The sequence below is a fragment of the Plasmodium vivax genome, chromosome 10 (genome assembly GCF_000002415.2).
Source record: "Plasmodium vivax chromosome 10, whole genome shotgun sequence".
NCBI classification, from domain to species: Eukaryota; Apicomplexa; class Aconoidasida; order Haemosporida; family Plasmodiidae; genus Plasmodium; species Plasmodium vivax.
Window position 1 is genome coordinate 984,794 of NC_009915.1, and position 25,379 is coordinate 1,010,172.

General features: G+C 53.7%; 7 protein-coding genes across 7 annotated transcripts, besides 12 other annotated features; 2 read left to right on the forward strand and 5 right to left on the reverse strand.

Moving 5' to 3' along the window:
• Positions 1–494: 494 nt before the first annotated feature.
• Positions 495–1,350, reverse strand: PVX_098005 (hypothetical protein; the record flags this gene model as incomplete). The annotated part of the gene is made up of 2 exons (XM_001613211.1): positions 495–866; positions 1,300–1,350. 2 exons carry the CDS (start codon positions 1,348–1,350, stop codon positions 495–497), a joined length of 423 nt encoding a protein of 140 aa, XP_001613261.1.
• Positions 1,351–1,883: 533 nt separating this feature from the next.
• Positions 1,884–1,990: a microsatellite.
• PVX_098000 (single-strand binding protein, putative) lies at positions 1,987–2,829 on the forward strand (the record flags this gene model as incomplete). Its single annotated transcript, XM_001613210.1, has 1 exon — positions 1,987–2,829. One exon carries the CDS (start codon positions 1,987–1,989, stop codon positions 2,827–2,829), a length of 843 nt encoding a protein of 280 aa, XP_001613260.1.
• A 695-nt stretch (positions 2,830–3,524) lies between these two features.
• Positions 3,525–3,558: a microsatellite.
• Positions 3,559–4,187: 629 nt separating this feature from the next.
• Positions 4,188–4,210: a microsatellite.
• On the reverse strand, positions 4,189–8,577 carry PVX_097995 (ATP-dependent RNA helicase, putative; the record flags this gene model as incomplete). Its single annotated transcript, XM_001613209.1, has 2 exons — positions 4,189–4,911; positions 5,275–8,577. The coding sequence occupies 2 exons, from the start codon at positions 8,575–8,577 to the stop codon at positions 4,189–4,191; spliced, it is 4,026 nt and encodes a 1,341-aa protein (XP_001613259.1).
• Positions 5,249–5,344: a microsatellite.
• Positions 7,454–7,479: a microsatellite.
• Positions 7,567–7,601: a microsatellite.
• A 1,325-nt stretch (positions 8,578–9,902) lies between the features above and the next one.
• Positions 9,903–11,205, reverse strand: PVX_097990 (hypothetical protein, conserved; the record flags this gene model as incomplete). The annotated part of the gene is made up of 1 exon (XM_001613208.1): positions 9,903–11,205. The coding sequence occupies one exon, from the start codon at positions 11,203–11,205 to the stop codon at positions 10,393–10,395; it is 813 nt and encodes a 270-aa protein (XP_001613258.1). The 3' UTR covers positions 9,903–10,392.
• A 754-nt stretch (positions 11,206–11,959) lies between these two features.
• PVX_097985 (guanidine nucleotide exchange factor, putative) lies at positions 11,960–18,673 on the forward strand (the record flags this gene model as incomplete). The annotated part of the gene is made up of 1 exon (XM_001613207.1): positions 11,960–18,673. The coding sequence occupies one exon, from the start codon at positions 11,960–11,962 to the stop codon at positions 18,671–18,673; it is 6,714 nt and encodes a 2,237-aa protein (XP_001613257.1).
• Positions 12,403–12,433: a microsatellite.
• Positions 12,838–12,885: a microsatellite.
• Positions 13,749–13,776: a microsatellite.
• Positions 14,860–14,887: a microsatellite.
• Positions 16,015–16,060: a microsatellite.
• Positions 18,045–18,139: a microsatellite.
• A 287-nt stretch (positions 18,674–18,960) lies between the features above and the next one.
• PVX_097980 (transcription factor IIb, putative) lies at positions 18,961–20,540 on the reverse strand (the record flags this gene model as incomplete). The annotated part of the gene is made up of 4 exons (XM_001613206.1): positions 18,961–19,743; positions 19,889–19,969; positions 20,177–20,369; positions 20,488–20,540. The coding sequence occupies 4 exons, from the start codon at positions 20,538–20,540 to the stop codon at positions 18,961–18,963; spliced, it is 1,110 nt and encodes a 369-aa protein (XP_001613256.1).
• Positions 20,541–21,715: 1,175 nt separating this feature from the next.
• PVX_097975 (triose/hexose phosphate phosphate translocator, putative) lies at positions 21,716–22,750 on the reverse strand (the record flags this gene model as incomplete). The annotated part of the gene is made up of 1 exon (XM_001613205.1): positions 21,716–22,750. The coding sequence occupies one exon, from the start codon at positions 22,748–22,750 to the stop codon at positions 21,716–21,718; it is 1,035 nt and encodes a 344-aa protein (XP_001613255.1).
• Between the last annotated feature and the right edge of the window lie 2,629 nt (positions 22,751–25,379).

The window sequence follows — 25,379 nt, forward strand, 5'->3', positions numbered from 1 at the left end:
GCATGTGCACGGAAAGGCGAGCGCGTTGCACGCCGAAGCGGTTGTACACACCAGTGAGTTTGCCGCCAACCCGCTTAGCGCGAAAGCGCGAATGCACCGACGCACACGCCCCCGTAGTGCACCTTCGGCGAAGTTAATGGTGGTCCTTTCGCCTGCGTTGAAGGGTGGTTTGGGAGGACGCGACGGGGGTGGGGCGGCGAACTGGGGGGAGAGGAAGTTCTTTTGCTTCGCGTTGCTCTGTATGCCGCTGCGCTATTTGCGCCGCTCTATTTACGCCGCTCTATCTGCGCCGCTTTACCTTTTCCTTGTCCTCTGTACGTACACGCGGTGCACCCGCAGTCCGCTCGCCCATCCGGCTGTCCCCCCATCATGTGCGCATGGAAGAAGGTGCACAACCGCGTGGGGGAGCGATTAAGCAGTTTAACGGGTTAAGTGAACAGATGGAGAAGTTTTTTTTTTTTTTTTTTTTTTTCCGCCCGCCCGCAACAGTGTTGTCACTCCGTCCGTCCACTGCACAGCGTGTGCAAAGGGGGCCCCACGAAATGTCTCCGCGCGTGGGGTAGGCTACACATGCACTGGTGTGCAGCTTGGGGGGGAGAAATGGGCCAGGAAAATGGGCAAGGAAAATGGGCAAGAAAAATGGACAAGAAAAATGGGTAAAAAAATGGGTAAAAAAATGGGCAAAAAAATGGGTAAAAAAATGGGCAAAAAAATGCACAAGGAAAATTCACACACAAGTGGGTGCCAGGAGTGGCAGAAGCTGCCTCATGACTGTTGGCCACCCTGCAGGGGAACGTACCAAAACGAAAGGAGACCCCACATGCTTTGTCCTTCTCGGGCGGGAAAATAATTAATTGGGGGCCAATCTGTTGGCGGGCAAAATGGGGAGAGTCACACGCATAGTTACAGTCACTTTCGCAGCTCCACTTCAGGGGCGTCCTTTCGGTGTGTCATGCTTCTCGCGCAGAGCGGACAATGCTTGCGACACATGTGGTGGTAGGTGGACGCGTCCACTCTGCAGTGCACATCTCGCATGCTCGCCCGGTTCGCCGCTCCCCCACTGCTCAATCGTGACCGCGAAGGGAAAGCAACAAACGGGGGAGAGTAGTCCTGGCTGCAATTTCAAATGGGTCAAACGTGCGCAAGCGGTCCACAAGGAGCAGGCCAGGGAAGGACACTCCACAACGAGTGAGCAGCACAGCGACGTTGAATGTGAAGAAGGGGTAGGGTGTATAGGCGGCCTATCTTCTGCGTAAGCTCCTTTTTGCATTTCCACGCGCGCCGCGGGGTGAGAGCAACCATCGTCATGAGAAAGGGTCCACTCGGGGGGACATTAAAATCATTTTGCATATTCACAGCTTAACAGGGATGGTCAAAATGGGGGGAAGCTTTCCTTTCTTCTGCTTCGTTTTTTTTCCCCACTGCAGAGCGATCCGGCAGTTGGGTTGAGCGGTAGCTCATTGTGTGGCGACCTGGTCAGGTGTACTGTGCATGTAACTCCCTTTGCGGGGAATGAATTCCTCCTCCCACTGCTGCTCCCACTGCTGCTCCCACTGCTGCTCCTCCCCCCAGCGTGAATGCTCAAATGTGAGAAACGGTGCACACCTATGCCAAGGGATGACTCCCCCCTCCCCCACGCACGGTGTTCCTCCTCTGCTTTTATCTCACCAGGAAGAGTTCCAAAGGTGCAGAGAAAGAGAGGGAATCGCTCGGATGAAGTTTTTTTTTTTTTCCCCTTTTCGATTGATAACCTGTATGGCTTAAGTGTTTTCCTCTTCCTCCCCGTTGGCTCATCGCATGGCTGCTTCGTCGACATGGTCACGAAGAGAGCACGCTGACGGTTTCCCACCCACGTCCGCTCCGCTCCTCCCCACTGAGTTATTGCCACTGAGTTATTGCTGTTGAGTTACTGCCGCTGAGTCACTGCCACTGAGTCATTCACACTTCTCCCCCGCGCTGCGATTATGCGCCACCCCCGACGGAAGCATGAAAGCGCTACTGCTAACCAGCGTGATGTACGTCCTGTGCCTGCCAGCCATATGGGGATACGTGGGGGACCCCAAAATGCAGAAGCTGACGGTGGGGGGGGTTTGGAGCCGCCGAAAAACTTCAACGCGCAAGGTGAACCTCCTCAAAACGAAACTGCAAAGCGATTTCAACTACGAGGGTAAGAGGTACTATAACAATAGACCCATGACGGGGGAGAAGTCTCTGAACAAAATTTCGCTCATAGGAAGAGTTGGGTGCGAACCAGATATAAAGATTTTAAATGGAGGAGATAAGGTCGCCACGTTCAGCTTGGCAACGAATGAATTTTGGAGAGACAGAAACACAAACGAATTGAAGTCCAAGACGGACTGGCATCGCATCGTGGTATATGACCAGAACATTGTAGACCTCGTAGATAAATTTTTACGAAAGGGAAGGAGAGTGTACATCCAAGGGTCGCTACACACGAGGAGATGGTTCGGAAATGACCTGACCAATCAGCCGAGACAAATAACCGAAGTGGTGCTGTCCTACAATAAAGGCGATTTAATATTTTTGGATGACAAGCGCAATTTTATTTCGCGAAATGCTTCAAATGTGCAAAGTAGTGAAAGTCCCCCTTCAACTAGCGAAGCAAATGTTGCCAACAGTTTGGGGGGAAACTCCGACGAAGGGATAACTCCGCCGAACAGTCACAGTGATGGTGCTGCGGAACAGGACGACTTTGCACACGGGCTGGAGGGCGCTGCTGCGGAGGGGTTCGATTCGCTGGAGGACGGCCTCGGGAAGGAGGAGGGCGGCATCTACGACAAGATGAACACGCAGGAGTTTGACGAGTGAGAAGTGGCGAAAGGGGAGAAGCAGTAAGTTTGGTTTGCCACATTTGGCGTTAAGAGGCATGCTGAATCGTTGCCCCCAAGCATGGAATGTTTTTACCTGACCAGCTAGCCAATATGTCGTATTTTTTTTTTTTTTTTTTTTTTTTCCCGTTCAGGCGGGAGAAGTGACCGTGTGTGCAGGCAGCAGAAGAGGTGAACATGTGTGTGCAGGCAGTAGAAGAGGTGAACGTGTGTGTGCAGGCAGTAGAAGAGGTGAACGTGTGTGTGCAGGCAGTAGAAGAGGTGAACGTGTGTGTGCAGGCAGTAGAAGAGGTGAACGTGTGTGCAGGCAGCAGAAGAAGTGACCGTGTGTGCAGGCAGCCCGCTCTTTCCACCCCTTTTTTTTTTTATTGCTCATTTGAGCAACTGTGTGACCACTGCACGGGCGAAGGTGTCCCTGGCAAGATAGGATCGCGTCTGCTCAGCGGTCCGCATTTGTCCCGTGCGCACCGTATGGATCTCGGCGGGAAAAGCGACGTGAACTGCTCAGAAAAGGAAAATAGCACACCATAGGGTAGCATAACGTAGCGTAACGAAGCAGACGCAACATAACGTCGCATAACACACCATAATGTCGCGGAACGTGGAGCATTTCCCCCCCTGCGGGAGCTAGCCAACTAGCTAGCCATTTTATTATTTTTTTTTTTCTGAACAGTTCATGTCGTTTCCCCCGTCCAAGTTGCAAACGGTGTGCGCCTATTTGTATGCAGTTGGCGCCGTGCGTGTGGAAGTGCCCACCCGCGGCTGTCCTCCCTCGTTTTTTTTTTTTTGTCCCACCGTGGGTGGAGCTTTTTAAAAAAAACCAACTAAAATGTATGTTCGCGCGTGCACCCCTGTTTTGAAGCCCTTCCCAAGGCACGAATGTGTGTAGGAGCGGCTACTGAGCGGCTGCCAAACGGTGGCGAAGAAAAAAAGGCACAACGACGACCTTTTCAATGTTACGCTAAAAATGGGGACGTGCCAAATGGACTGGAGAGAACGCCCCCCCAAAAAAAGGACAGAAAAAGGACAGAAAAAGGACAGAAAAATGTGGGCGAGCGGCATGCACGCTGACCCATTTAAGGATAAAAAAAAAAAAAAAAAAAAAAAAAAATTAGCCGAGTAGCCACGCAGCAGAGTAGCCACGCAGCAGAGTAGCCACGCAGCAGAGTAGCCACGCAGCAGAGTAGCCACGCAGCAGAGTAGCCACGCAGCAGAGTAGCCACGTAACTGAGTAGCCACGTAGCTGAGTAGCCAAATAGGTGGAGAAACGCAACCGAAGCGGCTACCAAGCGATCGCAGCGTTTGTGGTACCCCTGTTGGGATTTTCCTGCACAACTTCTCATCCCCCCTTGCGGTGGCCCTTCATGCCGCTGTTCTGCAGCAGCTGGCTGATGAGGGACGTGAACTCGTTGTGGGCAATCTGCACCTGGTTGTAGTTGGACGCAGATATTTCGATGTGCAGCGGCTTGGCGTCGAGCAGGAAGGTGGTCTTGTTTGGCTGCGTGGGGTTGGAGTACTGGCCCTTAATCTGGCACCTCGAGCCAGACATTTCCGCAACGCGCGAGAGCACCTCCCGGTTGCATATCTTCAGACGCACATGCTGCGGATAGTCATTAATATAGAATTCCTGTAAAATGCAGTTGTCCTCCGTAATATACGTGTTAGGAATGTAAGGAGAGTACTTCTTCATGTTCCGAGTCCTCATCGAGTTAAGAAGCATATTCCGATGGATGTTTTCTGTTCTAGAGTTGCTCTGCAGTTTGCTATCCATTAGTTTTTTCTTCACCTCCTGCTTAACTTTGTTAAAGAGTTGCTGCCTTTCCGCTTCATCCTTTATATGCTCGGTCGCCTTGGTGGCCTCCTGCTCGGCCATTTTCTCAATATCAGCTTCCTGGGCAGCGTCTGCACTTTTTTTGAGGCTCTTCTGCTGGTGCGCCACGAAGTTGTATGTCTTCATGAGCTCGTTTATCTGCTTCGCCTTTAGGGAGAGGTCCATGGTGTCATTCATTTTGATCCTCTGTATTTCGAGTTCGATTCGTTTGATTTCGTTTTGCGGGTTGGGCTCCCCGGGGGGGGGCGGCGGCTGCCACGGTTGCGGGTGTCTCTGCGGGGGTCTCTGTTGTTGCCTCGGTTGTTGCCCCTGTTGTTGCCGCTGTTGTGGATGCCCCTGCTTCGGTTGCCCCTGCTTCGGTTGCCCCTGCTTGGGCGGCGCGCCAGCCCCCATCACCGAACCTTCCCCCGCTGCCGCTGTCGCTCCCACTGCCGCTGCTCCCGCTCCCGCTCCCGCTGTCGCTCCCACTGCCGCTGCTCCCGCTCCCGCTGCCGCTGCTCCCGCTCCCACTGCCGCCGCTCCCGCTCCCTCTGACGCTCCCGCCGCTCCCTCTGCTTCCCCCCCGGAGGCGTCGCCCCCCTCCGGGTCGCGCACCAAGCCGAGCTCCCTCTTCGCGTTTGCCTTATCCATCTGCAGGCGGGACTTCTCATTCGGAGTGAACTTGAACCCCTTGCCCTTGTAGCCCTTCTTCCTAACCTCCGCGTAGTTGCTGCTCTGGGTGAATTCGCGAACGAGTTCCTCCAGCTCCCTCGGCATGTCAATCGTCTTGTTCATATAATAAATGTTATTCTTAATGAGGCTGTAGATGTCATACGCTTTTGCGTGTTCCTCAGGGGAGACAAACGTATACGCATACCCAATTTTGTTTGATCTTCCCGTCCTTCCAACACGATGAATGTAATCTTCCAGATGATCTGGACACTCATAGTTAATCACGACGATGATGTCCTTTATGTCGATTCCTCTAGCCATGACCGAGGTGGCAATGAGTATCTTGTTCTTCCCCTCTTTAAAAGTTTGCAGAGTGAATTCCCTATCGGCTTGATCCTGCCCTCCATGCAAAACCAACGTTTTGTAATCGTATTTGAACAGTTCTAGGTATAGGAGGTCCGCTTCCAACTGCCTGTTCACAAAAATGAGGATCAATCCGTAGGAGGACCACTCTCCAAGGAGCTTCAGAAGTCTATAGATCTTTTTCCCCCCCTCTAGGACTTCCACAAATTGGTAAATATTATTATTCGTTTTGCCTTTCTCCCCCACAATGATTTCTATGGGCTTGTAAAGCAACTTCTTGGCTAGGTTTTGAATGTAATTGGGGAAGGTGGCCGAAATCATGGCCGTCTGCTTATCCTTCCTGCAGTTATTAAGGATGTTATGTATTTGGGACTCAAAGCCTAGATCTAGTAACCGATCTGCTTCATCCAAAACGACGAAGGAGACTCTATTGAGGTTCGTCACCTTGCAATTGCTGATCGTTAGTATGTCGATTATACGTCCTGGGGTACCAACCAATATTTCTACTCCTCTCTTTAATGTGTTCAGTTGTGTACCTATATTTGAACCTCCATAGACGGCCAAGATTCTGAGATTCACCGCTTGACAGTAGGGCCTCGCTTCGCTCTTCACTTGTTTGCTTAATTCCCTAGTTGGCGTGAGGATGATGGCGATTGGGCCATCATTATTTCGGAGGGGTGGCTGGTGAAGGACGTGTCTAATGAGTGGGAACAAATAGGATAGGGTCTTCCCGCTCCCCGTTTCGGCAATGGCGATTACATCCCTCCCACACATCAGCGCGGGGATCGTCTGCATCTGAATGCCAAACATTTTCTTAAATTGCTTCCTCTCCAAAATGGGCAGAATTTTTGAAGGCAGTCCGCACTGATAGAAGTACTGTACTGGTCGGGGGCAGTTCTTCCCCCTCACGATTATATTTCCGTTGTTCTTCCTAAAGAGGTCCACGTCACTCTCCTTCATATTCGTTATCTCGCTCACCTGCACGTAGATGTTTTTCTTTATCGGCAGGTACTCCACTTGGTCTCGGTTCACCTGCAGCAGCTTCTTGTTCGTCTTCTTGAGTGCGTTCGTCTCCGCGTTGTACTCGCTGTCCTCGCTCAGGTGCCCGCTGCTCTGCGCGCTGCTTCGCCCGCTGCTTCGATCGCCTTCTTCGTGGCCTTCCTCCTCTCTCTCCTCCGCGGCCTTCCTCCTCAGCGCTTGCACGAACAGTCGGTGGTACTCCTCGCCGCTCTGGGGTGGCTGCCCATCCGTTTGGGGAGGCTGCCCACCCGTTTGAGGAGACTTCCCATCCGCCTGGGGCGCCGCTTTATCGACCTCCCCCGAGGGGTCGGCCGCGCCGGGGGGAGAGCCCCCCCGCTGCTTGGCCCCCTCGAACCGGTGCCGGTTCGCGTCGTAGCTGTAAATCTCCTCCAGCGTTATGGTCTGGTTGGGGCCCACCGCCTCGCCCTCTTCCCCCGGGCAGTTCCGCTCCAGGTTTCGCATGAACGCCTCGAGGGGGTCCTCCTTATCGTCCCCCGCGGGGGATTGCTCAGGGGGAGCTTCCTCTGCGGGCTCCTCTCCGCCGTTTCTCCTGATGGGCGAATTGGAATGCGAGCCTCGACGGGTGGCACCATCCTTCTTCGTCTTTCCATTCGCCTTCCCCGTCGTCTTGCCCGTCACCTTCCCATTCGCCTTCCCATTCGCCTTCCCATTCGCCTTCCCATTCGCCTTCCCATTCGCCTTCCCATTCATCTTCCACTTCAACTTCTCCTTCTTCTTCTTCTCCTCCTCCTCCTCCTCCTCTTCTTCTTCTTCTTCCCCCCCCATGCCTCCCGCAAACACGTCCAGGGCGAACTTCCTTCCGGCGCTGCTGGCCGGCGTGCTAAGCGTAAACTTGGTGCTCTTCACACCGGCCTTAGGGCTCGTCTCATCACTGCCCGTCTTTTTGATCCTCTCCGCGAACCGCTTGAGTCGCTCCAGCCTGGAGAGCTTGCTCTCGTTTTCGCCGTCTGGCTTCGCCCCCCCTTCTACGGAGTCAGCCGCAGCGGTAGTGGTAGCGGTAGCGGTCGCGGCAGGGACGGCCGCTTCTCCATTTTTGTCTCCCCTATTGCTTCCCCTTTCCCTTTTATCACTTTCCCTCCCCTTGGGCGAATCCCTCCCGGTGCTGCTTCCCCCGTCTGAAGAGGAGTCTCTTTTTTTTTTCTTTTTCTTCTTCTCCTTAGGGTGCCTTTCCTCAAAAGTGCTCCTCTCCGAGGATTGCTTCCAGCGGGGGTCTCCCCGTTCCTTCCTTCTGTCACTACTTCCCTCGTCGCTCCTGTCATCACTGGTGCTGCGTTTCCTTGGCCGCCTCCTTTCCCCGCGACTCTCCTTCGCTTCGTATCTTTCCCTCTCGCGCTGCACCCTCCTTTCGGAGGCGTCTCCTGGGTGCCTCGCGCCGCTCACTCGGTGCCTGCCTCTGTCACTCCTGCCGTCCGAGTGTTCGTCTTCTTCGTCGCTGCTGTGGGAGTGGTGTTCCTTCCTCTTGGGTTTCTTGGGGCGCTCCCGCTCCCGGTCCCGCTCATGGTCCCACTCCCGCTCGTAACCTCGATCGTATCCCCGTTCGTAACCCCGTTCGTGTCCTCTTTCGTAATATTTCTCACGCTCCTTGTCTCGATCCCTCTCGCGCCGCACCCGGTCGCCCCACTGCTCCCGCAGGCGCTCCCTATAGCGCTGCATATCCCTGCCAAAGCTCGCTTCCTCCTCGTCGTCGTCCTCCAGCGGCCTGGCCCTTTTGTAGGAGCCCTCCTCGTGGTGCTCCTTCTTCCTTTCATGGTTATCATACCGACTGTCGCTTCTCTTCCGCTTGCTGCTACTGGCGATGCTGTTGTTCCTCTCCCTTCTGTAGCGCTCGTAGTAGTCACTCATCCTTGGGCAGGTCTACATAGGGGGGGGTTAGCAACTGTTTGGGAGGTCCTCGTCCTAAGGGCGTGGTTTTCTTCCCTTCCCTTGGGTGGGACTCTCCCTCTCTTCTGCTAGCAGCGGTGAGCAGTTTGGAGGTACCTCCGCATGCTCACCGCTTAAAAACAATCACTTGCAGAGAATCTGGGCGTGCTAACCACACGTCCGATGCTCGGTGCGAAAATCGTCTTCCCAGGCAGCTGCGGGAAAGCGGATAGGAAAAAAAAAAAAAATAATAATAAAATAAAAAAAAAATAAAAAAAAAAAAAAAAAGCAAAAAACACCTCCGTACGAATGACCATACAGGTGAGCTAATCCCCCAGTGGCATGAGATAAAGCAGTTCCAACAGGTACTCCCTCTCCTCATGTCATCCCACATAGGGTTATCTTTCTTTTACGTTTCTCTTTTTTCTCCCACTTTCACTAAAGAACGAATGGTAGCTGGTGGCATATATTTTTTGCTCTCGCAGGGGCATACCTGTATGGCACATCTTCCTCTCCGTCGCGCGCCGGTTAGGGCAGTCATTTTTTTTTTTTTTTTTTTTTACCTTGAGGACCGCTACCTCCCCTCGGTGCGGTGCAAACGTATTGGTATTTTGCATTTCCTGCCCCCGAGGCCGCTCTTCACTTCACCTTCGCGAAAGAAGCATGGCACCAACAAGTGTACGAACTCTGCAGAACGTTGCCGCGTTTTGTTTTGGCCCCTCCCAGGGGCAAGTGACGCTACATGGAGGAAACGAGCAAAACGGGGAATGCATAACCAATCAACGCCGTCATCCTTTGATAGGATAGGATAGGATAGGATAGGACCTGCTTCGTATCTCAGTTGAAAGAAAAATGCAAAGAGAAAAGGACTCTTTTACCACCCCGGTGTATGCTCTTTCCAACGCGGCATTATACGTTGTGCACATTTGGCTGATACAATTGTGCACATTTGGCTGACACAATTATGCACATTTGGGGATTTTTTTTTTTTTTTTTTTTTTTACCTGACCAGGCAAGGCAAAACGGGGGTTGCCTTTTCTAGCCATCCGCAAAATGGCGCAGCGGAAGGGTGGAGAAGTGGCAGATAAGCGAAGAAGTGACAGACAGGTGAAGACGTTACCTACGATGCGTCGCAAAAGTCCGTTCTGGTGACTCCATCAGAAAGGTACTGCTCATCCCCACTCCTTTTTGCCACGTTCTTCCCATCAAAAGGGAAAAAAAATTAATTACTTCACAGTTTAGCAGTTTGATGAGAAATAAAAAGCAGGATGGGGGCATCGTTGGGGGTGGAGAAAGGCCACCCACATCCTTCCGTCCCCCCGTAAAAAAAAATGGCACACGAGTTGCGGCACACCCAAAGCAGCTGCACACATGTAGCGGCACACTTAACACAAAAAAGTTAATTAAATTTAAAGGGGACAAAACATACATACGTACACGTCGCGAAAACGACTTGTCAGTTGCCGAGTGGGGGGGAAGTCCCCAGATGGACGCTGCGTTCACTGCGTGTGTCCTTCGAAGTTTTCCCAGTCGGCTTGAACATTACAGACAAATGAGAGGTGCTTGTGTGGGGGGGGAAGAGATTCAAAGGAGGGAACATCACCCTTTCGACTCACCCCTGGTAGGTCTCTACAAAATTGGGCTGCAGCACTTTCGTTTTCTTCGTTCCTTCGTTTCTCCTTTTTTCCTTTTCTTGTTCCCTCTGCGCGCGGTTACATGTGTCCTTCCGGCCGGTGGCTGCGCTCTTCTGCTCACCCCTCCACAATGACCCCCTTGTTGCTTCCCCGCAAATGATCACTAACTTGATGAGCTCCTCCCCCTGTGCCGCTTTGCCCGCCCACCTTCCTCGTCCGTCTCGCTCGTCCTCCTTTTCCTCTTCTCCTTTTTCACGTTTGATTTGTCGCGATCCCTGCTGCTGTGGCGACGGCGCTCCGATTTGTCCCTCCCCGTCCGTTTGGCGTGCTTGCGGGGTTGTCTCTCCTCTTTGCGGGACCGCCTCTTCTCTTTGTGGCGTCGTCTCTCCCCTTTGTGAGACCGCCTCTCCTCTTTGCGGGACCGCCCCTCTCGCTTGCGCCTCCTCCTCTTGTGCTTCTCCTTCCTCCTCCGCTCTCTGGCCGAGTCCCGGCTGCCTCGCCCGCCACTACTGCTCCCGCTATCACTACTGCTACCGCCATCACTACTGCTGCAGTCATCACTACTGCTTCCGCTGCTACCACCGCTATCGCTGACGATGCCGAGGTTGCGGCGCTCCTTCAGGTCGTCCTCCGCCTCCTCCTTTATGTCTCTCTGGAAGTTCAGCTTCTCCAGGCTTATCAAATTTCTACACTGGTAGGGCAGGTGGCCGATGTGGTTGCACAGGGAGCACGCCCCGGGGATGGTGGCGGAAGCAGTGCCAGTCAGTCTGGCCAAGCTGAACAGACTCTTCGCCTTCTCATTGATTTCTTCGTTCGTGGCTTCCTTTTTTTTTAGCTCCCTTTTGTTTATCTCCTCGACGGACGCATAGGGATCATACCCAACTGAGTTTTTCCAAATGTCCGACGTTTTGAGAGAGGCCGAAACGGGGAGTCTGTTGTCGGGGGGCATCCTGACCCTCCCTGCTTTGCTCGGCATCTTTGCTCCGAAGCGCACGAAAAGGAGGGGGGAAAGGAGACGGTGGGCTGGCCCTGGAGGAATTATCTACCCCCTCCCCACAACAGAAAAACATAGTATCTGCTGGGGGGGAACTCTCTTCCGCGATGATAGCGGAATTGCCTTTTTTTTTTTAAAGCAGGGGGATGTGAATAATGCGGCGGGGGAGGGGAAGCTGTTTGAGGAGCACTGCTTAGTATGCTCGCGCATGGAAGCGTTTCTTTTTTTTTTTTTTTTCCTTGGAGGTACCCTCTGGCGGGGTGCGCAGGGATGTACATGTATGCATAAAACGGGCAAGTGCCTTTTCTTTTTCTTCTTTTTTTTTTTTTTTTTTTTTTCTTCTTTGCAGCGCAGGTTGCCAACTTGGCGCGAACGGAAAACCCGCGGGGAGAAAAAATCGGCGCGTTCTCCCCGCGCAGGGGGGAGGGGCCTGCGCGCTGCCCGAAAAGGAGAAAAATAGGCAAATGGGCCAACTTGCGTGAAGGTATGCATAGACTTATGTGTGCACATTTGTATTTTTTTTTTTTTTTTTTTTTTTTTCCCTTCGCGTTGACAACGAAGAAAAGTTTGGAGGACTAGACAAAGGGGTGAAGAACCACGTGCCGGGCCACGCAGAAGAGCGAACTGGGCCAAAGGAGGAAGTCCCCCAAGAAGGGACACTCTGGGTTGCCAGTCAGCCCTTTTAGCGACCGCTTAAGTGACCACTCGATTGACCGCCCCCCCCCCCCCCGCAAAGATGAACGGACAGACGGAGGAAGGCGAAGCCGAGCAGTACATCTTCAGCTTCGCGCCGAAGGTGAGTTCCGGGCTAGACCATTTCGCATGCGTGGGGTACCACAAGAACAAGCCGACGGCGTTTTGCTGGGGAGGGAACGCGAGCAACCAGCTGGGGGTGGGAATCAACACAAGGGAGTGCAAAGTGCCCACCCCCGTTCCTTTTTTTGAGGACCTGTTTGTAACCTCCGTGTGCTGCACCTATTACTGTACGTTCGTTTTAGCTAAGAGGAACGCATTCGATGTGGGGTGCTCCGTGTACTCCTTCGGGAGGGGCAACAATGGGTTGCTGGGGTTTAGGAAAAAGAGGGTTTTCCCCTCCAACCGTGCAGACTCGCCCGCGGGGGGGAGGGAGAAGCTGCTGGGGAAGCTTGACGGCAGGGTGGACCGCACGTTGCTGGCCGCGTTTGGGGTGGGGCGCGGGCGCAGGGAGTCCCCTCCCTCGGTTAGCGAAGTCAGCGGTGGTGGTGGCGGAAGCGGCGATGGTGGAAGCGATGGAGGTAGTGCCGCTAATGCCGCTAACCGTGGCCTGCTCCACTTTGACGTTGACAAGATTTCCAGTGAGGAGGACTCCGCGGGGGAGAAGGCGGATGAGATGGCGGAGGAGAAGGCGGACTGGTTCACCCCCGTGCCGATGAAGGTGAAATTTCCGGAGCGCACGAAGATCAAGTTTATCTCCTGCGGGGACATGCACACGTTGGCGATTTGCACGAAGGGGGTCCTCTACGGCTGGGGGAGCAACGCCTTCGGCTGCGTGGGGAATGGGACCAACGCGAATGTGTACGAGCCGGTTTGCATCTCCCTGGGGGGAAGAAGTGAAACGAGTGTGGCTGACCGTTTGGGAGGTCCACTGGGGAGCGGGCCCTTTGGGAAGAGCCCCCCCCTCCACGGGGAGGAACTCAACAGAGGTATTGTTATTCACTGCTCCGCGGGGGGAAAGCACAGTATGGCGTGCACGCTACGAGGGGATATGTACAGCTGGGGGTATGGGGCCAACGGACGCCTAGGACTGGGGAACATCCAAAGCTATAACAAACCACAGATGGTGAAGCGGTTCCAAAAGAGGAAGCGAATCATTTACGTCTGTTCTGGGAAGTCCCACTCAGGGTGCATAGACGCAGAAGGTAACGTGTATACATGGGGGAATGGCAAATATTTTAAACTGGGCCATGGGGATGACAATGATGTGTTGAGTCCGAAGAGGGTAGAATGCATTTGTTGCTCGCGAAGGATCTTCATGCTAAGTTTTGGCCCCTTCAATTCGGTAGCGCTCAGTACAAAGGGGGATGTATTCCTGTGGGGGGTCTTTACTAAGGTAAGGAGGGGGTCCTCTACGTACATCTGTAAGGTCCCCAAGAAGGTTAACACGAATTATAAATGCCTGTCTGTGCATGCATCTGTGTACATGGCCTTTGGGGTGACTCTCGTGGGGGACCTCATCGTGTTGGGCGATTCCACCAGGGTGATCGCCTCTGGGGGGAGTGGCCCGTCCAACGTAGTGGTGAGGGGCATCCACGGGGGGGAGTCCGACTCTGCAGAGAGCAACGCAGATGTGGTGAGTCACCTCATTGGGGGGGGGGAAAAGGGGAGCAACCAACCACATCGCGGCGATTTACCGCACCGCTTTGACTTCCCAGCCAGGTACGTCAAAGAGCTGCGGGGGAAGGTCCTCATCAAAGACGCCCTCAGGACGTTCTACAGGCTAGACAAGGAGTCCCCCCCCTTCAGCGGTGGAGACAACGGATGGAATGAGCAGCCCCAGTGGGAGGAAGGAGCAAATCTCTACGGGGATAACCCCCCAGAGGGAGCACTCTCAAAGGGGGGGCTAATCATAAACTCGGGGGTGAAAACGATTGACGGGAGCGAACACTTCACTTTGTTTCTGTTGCAAAATGGGAAGATTTACACATCAGGAGTTAATAAAAATGGAGAGTTGGCAAATGGAGAGCACAACTTAGGGAGGAGGTTCCCCACTCCCATTCCCATTAACGTGTGTGTGCATAAAATTGTGAAGATCGCGTGCGGGTATAATTACTCCTTGGCGCTGAGCGAAAGGGGGCTGCTCTACGGGTGGGGGAAGAACGACAGAAGCCAACTAGGCATTGGGGTTACCAAAGATTGCTACGAGCCGGTGCACTTGAAATCGCTCAGCAGAGTGATCGACGTGTATGCGGGACATGACCACAGCGCGTGTATTGTGAATGACTCGTTTGATGAGGACCTCCCGAGAGGTGACTCCCAAGAGGTTTACCTGAGCAGTGAATCTAGCCTAGAGCGGGGAGAGCTATACACCTGGGGTAATGCGGAAAGTGGGAAGGTGGGGCTCGGGGCGGACTACACACAGGGGGCGATTCTCTTGCCTAGAAGAATCAACCTGACGAGCAAGGTGCACAGGTGCTCCCTGGGGAACAGCCACAGCTTGTTCCTCACCGATTCGAATGAGCTCTACGTGTGTGGCAGTGCGAACGGTGGGAAGTTGGGCCTCACCGGTGGGGGCATCGGCAGTAGTAGCGGCATCGGCATCGGCGGTAGCAGCATCGGCAGCATCGGCAGCTACATGGTGAGCTCGCCCAGGAAGGTGCCCTTCGACCCGAGCGTCTACATCAAGGAGGTCGTCGCCGGAGCGACCTACAGCATGGTGCTCTCCATGGACGGGTTCGTCTACACGTGGGGGGAGCTTATAAAAAACGAAGTGGCTTCCGAAGCCCCAACGCTGTATGCCCAAGTGAGCAACGTAAAGCACATCGTCGGTGGGAAGGACAGGCACGTGCTCTTCCACACGTATGATGGTAAGCTCTTCGGGTTAGGAGACAACACGCACATGCAGATTCTGCACGATGTTAAGGAGATAACCATACGGGGGAGACCCAAACTGATCCCGTATTTCGTCAGAGATAGAAGCGTAGAAGCAGCGTACTCATTTAAGAACGCGTCGTTCGTGCAGCTGGAAGGCAACCACGATTTGTTCGCCTGGGGGTACGCGGGAAACGGCCACCTGGGCATCGGGGCGACCAACGTGACGCATTTGAAGCAGCCCAGGAAGGTGATCAAAAGTTGGGTCACCTATGAGGAGGTCAAGCGGGGTGGGGATTACCATAACGATGGGGCGGCTGAGTGGGGGATGCCAGACGGGCCGCTTAACCCCCCTTTTAATGAGCAACTCGCGGACGAAGTACAGTTGGTAAGGAGGAGAGTCCTCAGGAGGGCGCAGTTCGAAGACGACCTCGTGTGTAGCGCCCCCTACCGCGAAGAAGAAGTGAAGAACCTCATCAAAGAAATGCACATCATGCCGCATCTCCTAAACTGGGAAGCCATTCAGCTGCTTCTAAAGAAGGAGAGGTACACGAACAGCATCCAGTACATCCGTTCTTTCGAGAGAGACCTAATTGACATGTATGCAAAACACATGGAGTTTCTCCTGAACTTGCGTTCGCAGGAGAGGAAATACAACGAGCTGCTCCTCAGTTACCAACACTACGTCCTCTCGAACGTGGTGATGCTGGGCGAGGAGCGCCCCTCCATCATGTTCTCCCAGCACACGCACGTCCTGGACTGCAACAGGGACAAGCTGCAGCGGTTCGTGTACATCGTCCAGCAGCAGCCCGTCTACCTCGTGCTGCTCTGCCTGATACACAACAGCAAGAACGCCAAGTACGGGGGGGGCGGCAGTGGCGGCGGCGGTCAGCAGGACGAGCAGCACCAGCAGGACCAGCAGTTGGGGGAGTCGCCACATAAACCGGCGCGTAAATCGCCACAGAAACCGCTACGCAAATCGCTGGAGAAACGCAGCTTCTACCGGGGCAGCACGCGCGTGCTGTGCGCCTTCATCTTCGACCTGTACCAGGACCTGCGCGACGAGCGCGTGCGAACCATCTTCACCATCTTCCTCATCAAGCTGGGCGTGGAGGAGGCGAAGAACTGCCTGCACGTGGAGGCCCTGTTCAGGGAGGACACCTCCATTTTCTTCCTCCTCATCAGGATGCTCTTCCTGAAGAACGAAGTGCTCGCAGGCTTCGCGCGCAGCCTGGCCGACATGGGAAACGCGAATTCGTTCGTGCGGCTGGTGGATTCCCTGGCAAGATGCCGTCCCGGGGGAGCGACGTGGAAGGCGGCAGATTGCGAAGCGGCAGAATGCGGGGCGGCAGAATGTGGAGCGCCAGAACGCGGAGCAGTGGAGGGCGCGCCACTCGCCGTGGAGTCCTCCCCCCTAGTGGGACCCCCCAAGGGGGCGACCAACCGGGATGCACTCACTGGCACGTCGCTGAGTGGGGCTGCGCCCAATCGTCCCTCGAGGAGCCCCCCCCCGCGCAGCCGCTTCATCGAGGAGGCGAACGACCCCCTAGACAAAGAATTCGCAACCTTCATGAAGGGAAAAGTTCCGGAGAAGGCCCCCCCCCTGAATCTGCCGATTGACATGCACATCGGAGTGACTCCCGTTCAGCGTACCCACTTGGGGGGAAGTCCTGGTGAACACCCCGAAGTGGTAGCTCCCCCCAGTGGGCAAAATCAAATGCCGAAGGAACCACCGCCAGCTAGCCAAAAAGACATCCTCATCGAAATAGACATGGTACACGTGTTCAGAGAGTTGTGCAGGCTGTTTGGCAAAATAAATTTCCCAGAAATCTTTCAAGTGGTTATAAGAGGTCTCTTTGATCATCTGTCTCTAAGTGAGGTGAAGAACAACAGGGAGGGTCTCTCAGAAAATAGGATCTTCCCCTTCAGTGCGGAGCATCTGATCTATGTGCCCTTTTTCCACTTACTGTTGATGGGTATTTTGGGTCCCATGTTAAGGAGCGTAGAGAAGATCGCAGAGAGGTTCTTCTTTCCTGTCGTCCCCCCCCATGTGACGCACCTATGCAAAAGGGTGTGCACCATTTTGGAGGTGCTTTGCATTAACAGGTATGATTGCCTCTCCAATTACAACCTTAGGGAAAGCTTCGTTTGCGTGAAATTCATCCTCGAGGGGACCTTCCACTCCATGGTGAAGGTGACTGACCGGCTGTGCAACACGAGGGAGGACGTTTATCTGACGGCCTACTTGAATTTGTTCCGGTCCCACCTGAGCCTCAGCCCCTGCTACGTGCATTTGAAGGTCTTCCAGCTGTGCCATTTGCTCAACCTGTTTTTCCGCTTCCAGAACTACCTCTGCCTGTCGTTCGAGGACCCCGCGGTGGAGATCGTCAACGCGTTGTTCGCCTGGCAGGGGGGAGTAGGAGGCAAAGCGGTGGGAACGGGAGGTAAAGTGGTGGGGAGTAAAGCGGTGGGAGTGGGAAGCAAAACGGTAGGGAATAAGACAGGCGGAACGGGGGGCAACGCCAAGCAGAGCGGGAACTTCCTCCTGAGGCTGATGGCCAAGGGGAGGAAGGCTAAGCAGGTTGAGCGGGCAGAGCGGCCTGGAAAAGCTGTTCAGCCTGTCCAGCCTCGCCATCCTGCCGAGGCTGCCCAGGACGCGCGGCGTGGTCTGCGACTCCTCTTCTCCGAGAGCCAACTGGAGCTGTTCGCGCAGTGCAAGCTGGTCTACAACGTCCAGCTGGAGACGCGCTTCCTGCTGGAGGAGCGAAACATGAGCATCTGCGAATTCACGAGGATCCCCATGCCACAGGCCATGTGCTATCGCAAGAAGACGCGCATAAAAAACAGGGAGTACCTGTTTTCTATCATCCAGGAGTACCAGCAGCCGAGTGGTCAAGTGGGTGTGGTGAGCGAGTGTCTACGAGGGTGTCCCCTGTTCAACCCGTGTAGAGACACCTCCACGCTGCTCATCAAATTGAAGGCACTCCGAGTGAATGCCCTCTCGCTGGCGGAGCAGAAGGGGGAAAACCTAGTTGGCCTCATAGACAAGGCGATGGACATTTTTCTCTCCAGCGAAATGGTGTACGTCGATCAGCAGGAGAACATCCCCCCGAATTTGTGCACGCATAAATTTAGGGGTAACCACTCGGGGCTGAGGGGGCAACCGCTTGACCAATCGAGGCAGCCGCTTAACCAATCATTCCCCGCGGACTGCGCCGACAAGGGGAACTCCTTTTTCCCCACCAAATGGAAAAACATTGCCACGCAAATTTGCCTAGACATTTTAAAAAAAAAAAAACACGTCAATTATTTGAGAAAGTTACATGAACGGCAAGGTAAAATTGAGGAGTTGCTTTTTTTATACCAAGAGAAGGTGAAGAAGAGTACAGAGACTGTGAAGAAGGCGTTGGTGTTCGTCTCCAAATTGCTAATCGAGAGACCCATACTCGTCCATGCTACACTCTTTGGGAAGAACCTATTCTTTGTAAAATTAAAAATAGAAAAAAATTTCCGCAGAGAAAGGAGGGACCCTTGTTCCCTCCACCGTACGTCCTCTGTTCATGTGTATGCTGTGAGGGGGCTACTCCAGAGGGGCGTGTTGGAGACGCTTAACGAGATGCTGCTGCCCGTGGTGGACTTGCTCTCCCTGGAGGTCTGTTTCACCATTGACCACGCGCTGAAGCTCAGCTTGGTGGTCACGGGGGAGGCCAACCGCAGGGTCCTCCACGTGCAGACGTTCCGCGGCGGGGACATCCAGCGCATGTACACCCGGTCCCCCTTCATTTCGTATTCGCTTTTTCCCTACAATGGGGCGGGCCTGTGCTCGCTGCGCGCCCTCAGCCTGGTGCACTTGCTGCACGACATGGTGGCCGACCTGTACTAGCGAGTTAGCGGCGGTGTGGCGTTGTGCAAACGTTTGTTGAGTCGTTCGTTCGGTGAGCGGCTGCTCGTATGGCGGCTCCCTTCCTCGCTTTTTTTCGTTTTTTTTTTCCTTTTTTTTTTCTTTTTTTTTCCTTTTTTTTTCGTTTTTTTTTCGTTTTTTTTTTCTTTTTTTTTCCTTTTTTTTTCCTTTTTTTTTTCTTTTTTTTTCCTTTTTTTTTCGTTTTTTTTTCGTTTTTTTTCTTTTTTTTTCTTTTTTTCGACTGGGGGTGCCGCCGCTCCGCCTGCACGTCAGATGTCATCATTGTCGTAGGTCTCGTAGTTGACGTCCTCGTAGAGCACGTTGGTCACGTCCATCTCCAGCGTCTTGATGTGCGCCAGCTGCTCGGCCTCCGCGGCGTCCGCGGTTTCGGCGATTTCGGCGGCGGTTTGGTCAGCGGCTTCGTTGGCAGCTTCATTTACCGCCTCCTTTGCCGCTTCGCTTGCCGCTCCGCTGGCCGCCCCGCTGGGCGCCTCGTCGCCCCCGATGAGCTGCGCCAGGGAGGTGCCCTCCCCGTCGATTTTGTCGCCGAAGAAGGGGTCGTCGGCGCTCTCCTCATATAACTCTATCCCCTCGGCCATGTCTACACTTGGGGGGTTCTCCTGCCCGGTGGCTTCCCCATCCGGTTGTTTTGAATGCTCGTTTGTTAAAGCTCCCCCCGTTGTCTCCTTGTGCTCCACGTCAGTCGGAGGGGTCCCCCATGCCTTGGAGACGGCTCCCCCGGTGACGGCACTTTTGATGGTCATTTTCTTCATTGGCTTGTTTAAGCTCTGCGGAGGAATGTACTTAACCTTCTCCTTCTTTTTGCAAAAGATTTTATACTCGTCCTTCAGCTCGTCGTTACTGTATAGCCTGTCGCAAAAGTAGATGCACCTGATTCTTATGCTGGCGTTTATTTGCATCTCGATGGTCTCCTGGTACTTCGTTCGGAAGGCCTTCTGCGTGTACTCCTGCAGATTTATTTGAATGATGTTCCAGCCCTCGTTCAGGATCATCGGCATGGTGCACCACTTGTTGGAGAGCCTCGTCACCGTCTGGGGGGTACGCAGTTGTGGGGGGGGTTAGCGGGTGTGTAGGAGAGCATGCGGGTGTGTATGTGAAGTGGACCATGCCGCTGCTCGTGTGCAATGGACCGTGCCGCTGCTCCTGTGCAATCAACCATGCCGCCATTCGGCTCACCTGGAAATTCGAAATGCGGAAGGTCCGCCTGCACCGCTTGTCGTCCATTATGCTTATGCGGAAGGAAAAATATTTGTTCATCTGAGGGGGGGGAGGAAGGAAGTCAAAATGGGTATCCGTCTGAGGTGAAGGAGCGGCCGGCTTAGCAAAGCGCAACGTGGGGTCAGTCGCCATGCTGGCGGCACTACACTGGTAACGCCGCTATCCTGGTAACGCCGCTATCCTGGTAACGCCGCTCCGCCGGTAGCACCGCTATCGTGGGAACGCCGCTTCGCTGGCACTGCTCACGTTCTTCACGATGAGCACGATGAAGGGCAGGCTGATGCCAAGGGAGGAGAACTTCTCGGGGGCGGTGTAGATGTAAGAGTCTGACGTATTTTCGGAGACAATTTCAATGGCACTCAGCTTGATGGTGTCGTCCAGCACTTTCCTAACGCACCCCTTCTTCGTCTTCGTCTTCCACAGGTCCAGCGGCTTCGAGCTGCGCGGGCAGCGGTCAGGCGGCATATGCAGTTGTGCTGGTGGGGGGAGCGGTGCCTCAAACGGATTGGCTCCCTCAAACCGCTGCACTCCCGCCGCACTCCGCTGCGTCCGCTTACCCCGCGCTCAGCAGGAGGGACAAGATGTTCGGCTGGAATTTGTTCCTGTACATGGTGTGCAGAGGGGGAGGCAAAGAGGGAGCGCCAAAGAGGGAGCGCCAAAGCGAGATAGGCAGGGGGACGGACCAAACGACCGATGAACCAGCAACTTAGCGTGGGCGTGTCCGCTGCTTTCCACTCATCGGTGTGCGTACATGCGCTCGTGGGAGAGTGATTCTCGGCTGCGCGGCGTCACGCGCGGGAGGTTCACCCCATCGCGAAAAAAAAAAAAAAAAAAAAGCGCGTCTTTTAAGAGGCGTGTCTACATGGGGAGAAGCTATGTATGTATATATATATGTATATATATGTTTTTTTTTTTTTTTTTTTTTTTTTTTTTTTTTTTTTTTTTTTCCCCCCTCTGGAGAGTGCCAAACCGCGGGAGGCGCGCGAACGGGTGTGCGAAATTTCCCAACGGAGATCCATCCCTTCACCCTTCCAGAGGGCACACCTTTTCGGACGTGCCAACCGTATGGTCGTTAGATCCCCTAGTGGGAATTCTACAGGTGGGGAAAAGGAAGGACCTTACGTGGAAGGACTCGCCAAGGCTAGAACACCGTTACTGCATTGCTGCAATTCGGGGGACGCCCCTCCCTCCGCATACAGCTGAGCAGTGGCCCGTTTGGCATTAATTACCCATGCGCGGTCGGGCAACGAGTTAGAAAAGGAAAAAGCAAGTGGGAAGGATAGCAGCAAAGTGGGGTGGATGGTTGAGTGGACGCCTTGGCATGTCGCGTCTTCTGTGTGGAGTCTACAAATGGGTTGTGTGTGCAGGTGCCCGCGCGGCACACGGAGGGGCGGCGGGGCTCAAAAAAGGGAAAAAAAAAAGAAAAAATAATAGCAATAGTGAAAATGCGAATAGAAGAATAATACTGCTCACGATAATGGTGGCACGCACGCGCACCCTCCTGGGGCGCAGGCCAAGAGACAAATTGAAGGGGTAAAAATAGCTAGTAAAAAAGGGTCATACAAAGGGGTAAAAATAGGTAGTAAAAACAGGGCATAAAATGGTTAGCAAAAAAGTGGTCATAAATTTGCTAGAAAAAAATGGTCATAAAATGCCACTTCTGAGCAGCCAAAAAAAAGGATCTTCATGTGGGCAGGTACACACACGCGGTGAGGCACGGTCGGTTCGCGGGCCTGCGTCGTCTCGCAGACGTCCCGCTACCGCTACTCCTCCTCGCCGCTCTGCTCAAATGACGGAGTAGAGGAAGGCGCCCGTGATGGCGACGGCGGAGCCCAGGGCGCCGAGCAGGGTGATCTGCGTCTGGAAAATGATGATGGAGGAGACGATGATGACGACTCGCTTGATGGAGTTGGCCACCGCGTGGGTGACTTGATTCACTTTCTCTAGGCACATGAAAGCCACTTCGTTATTAAGATAGTACCAAACGCCGCTAAGCAAAATCTTGGTGATTATCTCTCTGTAGGTGTGGTCATTCATTGTGCCCGTCTGGTAATTGGCAACGAAGTTATAGGAGGCCTTTCCCTCGAAAATGGCAACCAAGGGGAGGGACATCAGAGCTGAGCAGATGGTAATTAGGGCATAAATATTTGAAGCGTTTAGATTCTCTCCAATTAAAGACTTCTGTGTCATCATCTTCTTCGCAAAAATAGACCTCATGGAAGAACCCAAATTGGAAATGGTGGCACACCAGAAGGACAGCCACGTAAAATGAATCTCCTTCACTGATGCACAGATGACTCCTCCCACGATGATTAGCAAAGTTAAATATTTATTTACCTTCATGTACTGCTTTAGTATGAGGATAGACAGTAGGGCTGTAAAAACGGGCTCACATGCCTTCACCACGTGAGTGAAGGACACCGTGGTGGATGACATGGAGACCACTGCACCGAAGTGAACCATTATATGGCAGAAGCTCTGAATGCCTATGTTCTTTAAAAACAAATCAAACGTATATATCCTGGGAATCTTCTTATAACCCGTGAGCCAGTACATGAGGATGAATACCCACCCAGTGAATAACTGCACCGAGCTGATGAACCAGGGGAGCTTGGTCATGTTAAGGGCGATCTTGTTATCTACGTTATAGAGTATGTTTAGGGCGTACCAGGTCAGGAAGAGTGCCAGCAGCTTGGCTCGCTCCAGCAGCCCCTGGTAGATCCCTCCGCTCAGCAGCTTCTTCTCCCCCACCTGGTCCGACTGCCCCTCGTTGATCGTGATGGGGAACGTCCCGTATTCGTTTTTCGCGCTGTCTTTCATTTTGAAGGCGGAGCGGGGGAGCGGTGAAGCGGAGGAGTGGTACAGCTGGGTAGCGTCACAACAGAGGAGCGGCGCAACGCGGCACTGCTTGGCTACGCGAAGCGGGCGATCAATCACGCAAGTGCGCACGCGGGGAGCCGCTGACGTGCTGATGCACTCACGTGGTCACGCGCTCGCGAGCTCGCGCGGTCACCTCCGCTGCGCTGCGCTGTGTAGAGCAGTCTGCCGGGCCACACGCGCGCATCAACAAACGGGTGAAGATGTGCACCAGCGCCGCGTCGACGTGTACAACGGGGTGGAGAAAAGGGCTAAAAAAGGGGTAAAAAAAGGGTAAAAAAAAAGGGTAAAAAAAATGGGTAAAAAATGGGGTATAAAAAATAGAGTATAAAAAGTAGGGTATAAAAAGTAGGGTAAAAAAATGGGGCAAAAAATGGGTCAAATATGAGGGCAAAAAATAACGCGCAGAATGATCCAAATAGGGATGCAAGAAATGTGCCCACTCTCCGCGCGGCGTGTATTTTGGGCGCCTTGCATGTAGTGGTACCTGTGGTGACGATGGGCCAAGTGTGCCTCCCAAGAGCGCTATGCTGCTCGCGCGGGTGAAAAATACGCCCCTTTCAGTTTGCCCCCCACGGCGCTTTTTCGCTTCGCAGCTGAGCGGCCAGCGCTAGGAAGGAGAGAGCGCCCCAGCAGCCACGGCGCAACGTGCACCTGGTTTATGACCTATAGGGGTGTAGCACCTATGTGATTTATACTGTACGTTTATATATGCCTGTGAGGCTGTGCCCCCTGATGCGGGCTCACATGTGAGAGGCTCTTCGTGCAAGCGGGAAAAGCCCGCCTGGGGCTGCCCCTCAGCGGTGCCAACATGGGCGTAGAAGAATGCACAGGGAGAGAGAGAGATAGAAAGAGAGAGAGAAAAAAAAAAAAAAGCGAGTGAAAAGGAAGAGCCGAGCAGTTTGCACACACGAGCAACTCTGACGGCGACAACTGCGGCAATTGCGCTGATTGCGGCGATTGCGCTGGATGCAGCTACTGCCGCTACTGCCGCTACTGTCGCTACTGCCGCTACTGCCGCTACTGCCGCTACTGCCGCTACTGCCGCTACTGCCGCTACTGCCGCTACTGCCGCTGCTGCTTCCTCGCCCTATGGCGCCGCCACCACGTGATGCATCGCTGCGGCTCTCACCTGGTCACCAACCGCAGCAGACGTTGTATATGAAAGTGAAGAAGCTCGCTACAGGGGACGAAGCTCGACCCCCAAGCAGTCTCCCCCTGAAGAGCTAAACGCACACGCGCAGGGTGGGCACACATACACATGCGTACAGTTAAGTGTAGGGGGGCTGCCCCCCGCACTGTGCGAATGCGCGTGCTTAAAAAATGCAAGCCCGTTCGGGGTGGTCATGCTATGCCTGTTGATCTGAAGGGAAGTGCCCCCAGGGTTGTTGCACACGGGTGTGCGAGGGAGCAACCCTCCCCCCATAGCGCGGCGCGGGGCTGTTCATTCTGGGTGGCATAGTACAAGGCGGGAAAGGAATATTAACAAAGAGGAATTTTTTTTTTTTTTTTTTTTTTACAATTTGGACCGCACACCTTTTGGGAGAGGGCCATAAAGCAATCGCTAGTTGCACACACGTTTGTGCATTTCGCAGTTGGCCAGTTGATGATGCCCTTCACCATTTTGTGGCACCCCTTCACCATGTTGTGGCGCCCCTTTCCTTCATTTCCCCCCCGCGTGAGAACTGCCACAGTTACACACAAACTGTGTGTACGCGGTGGCCCCAGTGGATTGCCTCTCCCCTTTGCAGCAACATTCACGGGGTAGTTTACTACGCCTTTGTTTTTTCCCCCCACTCCCCCTGTTGCGAAGTGTTATTTTTTTAAATGGCACAATTGTGGTCCCCGTGAACGCTGCGGAGCGAGGGCAGGCGCGTCATTCCGCGCAAAAAAAAGTAAAGCAGTAAAGCAGTAAGCAGTAAACAGCAAATCGGCAAAGAGGCGAAAGCGGCAAACGTGCCGCTTAACAGGGGCGTGTTATCTCCAAATGTGTAGCTGCCCATTTTTCCACCCCCATGTGCGTACCCCAAAACGGGGCCTTTAAAGTTGCCAAAAAATTGCTTTGTAAATACGCTTCAAATGTACGTACGCACCTGTCCCATTTTAATAAATTCATTGGGGGGGTGGGAAGTTATTTACAAACGGAGAGTGGGTTGGTCCCCTCGGGGTGGACAGCGTCGCAGTTGAGCAGAGCAACACATAAGGCGATGCCCCCTCTTGTGTGTATAATTATTTAAAAAAAAAAAAAAAAAAAATGATTACCCATGTGGAATGCTTCCCTGTATTGGTCATCTCAATTTATGCGACCCTTTTGGGGGAATATGAAGACGAGGCAATTCACACGGGAAGGGTAAAGCTGAGTGAGCTGCTTGCCGGTGAAGCAACTCTTCTATCTGCTAACGGCCGCTTCTCCCTTTGGACAACAAACATGTAACGACAGCTATGGGTGGAAGAAACTTCTTCACAATTCGCCTGACCCGTTCAGGTAAAAAACGCTTCTTCTTCTCTTCCGCGTGGCGGAGCAAGTGGTACGCCATAAAGTTGGCCTCTCCACAGGAGATTGCACACGGGG